General features: G+C 52.1%; 1 protein-coding gene across 1 annotated transcript; it reads left to right on the top strand.

The window, feature by feature from the left end:
• Nucleotides 1-1565: 1565 nt before the first annotated feature.
• Nucleotides 1566-1961, top strand: C1H1orf202 (chromosome 1 C1orf202 homolog). The gene is given in 1 exon segment (XM_060020680.1): nucleotides 1566-1961. A coding segment is annotated over 1 exon segment (396 nt).
• The last annotated feature ends 1235 nt before the right edge of the window (nucleotides 1962-3196 follow it).

Here is a 3196-nt window from a genome sequence, read left to right as displayed (position 1 = left end):
TGAGATATCATCTCACACCGGTCAGAATGGCCATCATCAAAAAATCTAGAAACAATAAATGCTGGAGAGGGTGTGGAGAAAAGCGAACACTCTTGCACTGCTGGTGGGAATGTGAATTGGTACAGCCACTATGGAGAACAGTATGGAGGTTCCTTAAAAAACTACACATAGAACTACCATACAACCCAGCAATCCCACTACTGGGCATATACCGTGAGAAAAACATAATTCAAAAAGAGTCATGTACCAAAATGTTCATTGCAGCTCTATTTACAATAGCCAGGACATGGAAGCAACCTAAGTGTCCATCCACAGGTGAATGGATAAAGAAGATGTGGCACATATATACAATGGAATATTACTCAGCCATAAAAAGAAACGAAATTGAGTTATTTGTAGTGAGGTGGATGGACCTAGAGTCTGTCATACAGAGTGAAGTAAGTCAGAAGGAGAAAAACAAATACGGTATGCTAACACATATATATGGAATCTAAGAAAAAAAAATGTCATGAAGAACCTAGGGGTAAGACGGGAATAAAGACACAGACCTACTAGAGCATGGACTTGAGGATATGGGGAGGGGGAAGGGTAAACTGTGACAAAGTGAGAGAGTGGCATGGACATATATACACTACCAAATGTAAAATAGATAGCTAGTGGTAAGCAGCTGCATACCACAGGGAGTTCAGCTAGGTGGTTTGTGACCACCTAGAGGGGTGGGATAGGGAGGGTGGGAGGGAGGGAGATGCAAGAGGGAAGAGATATGGGAACATATGTATATGTATAAGTGATTCACTTTGTTATAAAGCAGAAACTAACACACCATTGTAAAGCAATTATACTCCAATAAACATGTTTAAAAAATTCCACAAAAATCTTACGTTTGCCATCAGAAAAATTTATTGAAAAAACAATCAATCATAATCCTACAAGGCTAGAGGCGTTTAGGTGAGGCCGGATGAAGAAAATCAGGTTTTTTTGAGAGCTTTCCTGAAACTCTGGTTCCCTGCTGGCCGAAAAATACAGGACGCCTGAAACCCGTTCACAAAATACTGGAAGCCTCCAGCGCAGCACAAGCGTGGGACTGAAATCCAAGCCTTGATGTGGTGAAGGCTGTGCAGCCACCTTCTGGGTCGATGCCTAATACAGTAAACGTGGCTGTGGGCCTCAGGAACCTCCTAGGCTCCTTCTGGTCTGTTTGAGGCCATGTCTGAAGATAACAGCGAATTCGGCTGGCTAATTGGTGGACTGAGGAATCACTTGGGACTCTGGATCCTGCTGTCTCCTCACTTGCTGGGACTGGGGGTTTGCGTTCGGTACCCGGAGCGGAGGCCTCTGCCGGGCATTGTGGGGTCAGCGTTCGGGTCTCCTTGGCAACGCCTACTGGGGAAGGCCGCGGAGCGCACTGGGGAAGGCCGCGGGGCGCAGTCCGGAAGGCGGCAGATAGGACTCGAGCGGCCCTTCCGCGTCTTGAGGCCTCCGCAGAGCCGCCCGGTCCTTGGGTTCCCGAGTCTTGGGCCGCGGCCACCCGGCGCGCTAGTACGTAGGAGAGGCCCAGGCCCGGCATGGCGGACGCGCGGTCCAGCGGCCCCCGGCGCGGCGGCACACGGCACGGGCTGCTGTAGAGGATGGTGCGCCTGAAGTGGGGCGGCCCATCGTTCGCCGAGCCCGAGGCGGAGGGACGGCGCGCGGCCGGCGACTGCGGCTCCTGCTTGGGCTGCTGGTGCTGGCGGCGGCTCTTCCCGCGGGGCGCGGCCCGCGGTGCGCGCAGCAATAAGGCCCGGTACATGCGGCCCGGGCCGGCGGCCCAGGAGCGCGGCCGCTGGGGCCCCGCGAGCCTGCGGAGGCTGCTGCAGAAGCTGGCGGTATGGAGGTGGCGCTATTTGCGTTGCGGGGAGCGGCCCGAGAGTCTGGAGGAGATCCCGCTGCTGGCGCTGCACGGCGCCCGGGTCGGCGACTAGGCCGCGGCCGCCGGAAACCCTGCCCCGCCCTGCCCCGCCCCGGCCCCTGCACCCGGAGGTTTGATTTTGTTTGTTTAGTAAAGACAAGAAATGAAAATAAACCGAATTCCATTTGAATGAAAGAACTCAGTTTTGTTGTTGTTGTTGTTTTGGGGGTGGATGTATTGACATGCGTTTGAAACCAAGCGACTCCGTGTTGAGGTTTTGGTGAAGTGAACTGGCTCCGTCCTCCTGTTTCTCTCGGGCAGGGGCCTCGATGCAATAACCAAGCCGGAAAGCAGTCGCTGCAGACGCCTCTGGATCCCTCCTGCTGCTGCCCCGCGGGGGCCATTGTCTCTCCCTAAACACCCAGGTAAGAAGCTGGGAGCGGCAGGGGCCTTCAATTGGAGCCAGTCCTGCTGGGTTTAAAAAATGTTTTTTCTTTTAAAGAGGGTTGCTTGAGGTCTTCACTCCACATCAACGTGAGCGAACTCTGCTTTGATCTTTTGTTTACAGGCGTTCATGGACCCGTGTAAACCAACATTAGAACCAAGGCCTGGAGGCTGGATGCGGGAGTTTGAAAACTTGTGCTGGAGATAAAAGTGCAAAGGGAGAGGAATCCGGGAGACTCCTGAGTGGGCCTTTAACTTCTTCCTCATCAATAAAAACTTGCTAATGATACTCTGGATCTACAGGCCTGTGGGGGTGAAAGTAAAATATTAGAAGTGAAAGTGCTCGAAGTACACCGAAAGAGCTATACGCAGTCAACGTATTTATTATACTGGTATAACTGTCTCTCTCCGGACTACTCCCAGACCACTCTCCATCCTACTACAGTCCTCCCTTCCCGCCCCACGCGGCCAAAACCTCCCATTAAACTAGCAAACTAGAAACACTGAGCAGTGGGCCTCCAAGTGCTTCACTTGCTGTTGCTGATGTCCCTGGGGAGCTCCTGAGGCCTTCCAGGGGTCTCCCCATACCCTTGACCTAGAGAGTCAGTCTTTGGGGAAGGGTGGGCGTGGAGGATCGCCACATGGTTAGTTCATTGCAGTGGTAGGGGAGTAATGAGGGATCCCGAGACCAGAATCTGGGGCCGGGAAGGGAGACCTCACAGGACAGAAATCTCAGTATTTGAGGTTAGGTGTATTTTGTACTTTTATTTATTTCTTTATTCCTGGCATTGTCCAGACAGCTTAAATTATTCTATAGGTTTGTGATAGGGGAATACATTTTCACCAGAAAAGTCATTAAGCCTC

The sequence above is a fragment of the Delphinus delphis genome, chromosome 1, assembly GCF_949987515.2.
Source record: "Delphinus delphis chromosome 1, mDelDel1.2, whole genome shotgun sequence".
Taxonomy (NCBI): Eukaryota; Metazoa; Chordata; class Mammalia; order Artiodactyla; family Delphinidae; genus Delphinus; species Delphinus delphis.
Note: the sequence above shows the minus strand (reverse complement) of the source record. Positions and strands in the feature narration are given on the sequence as shown.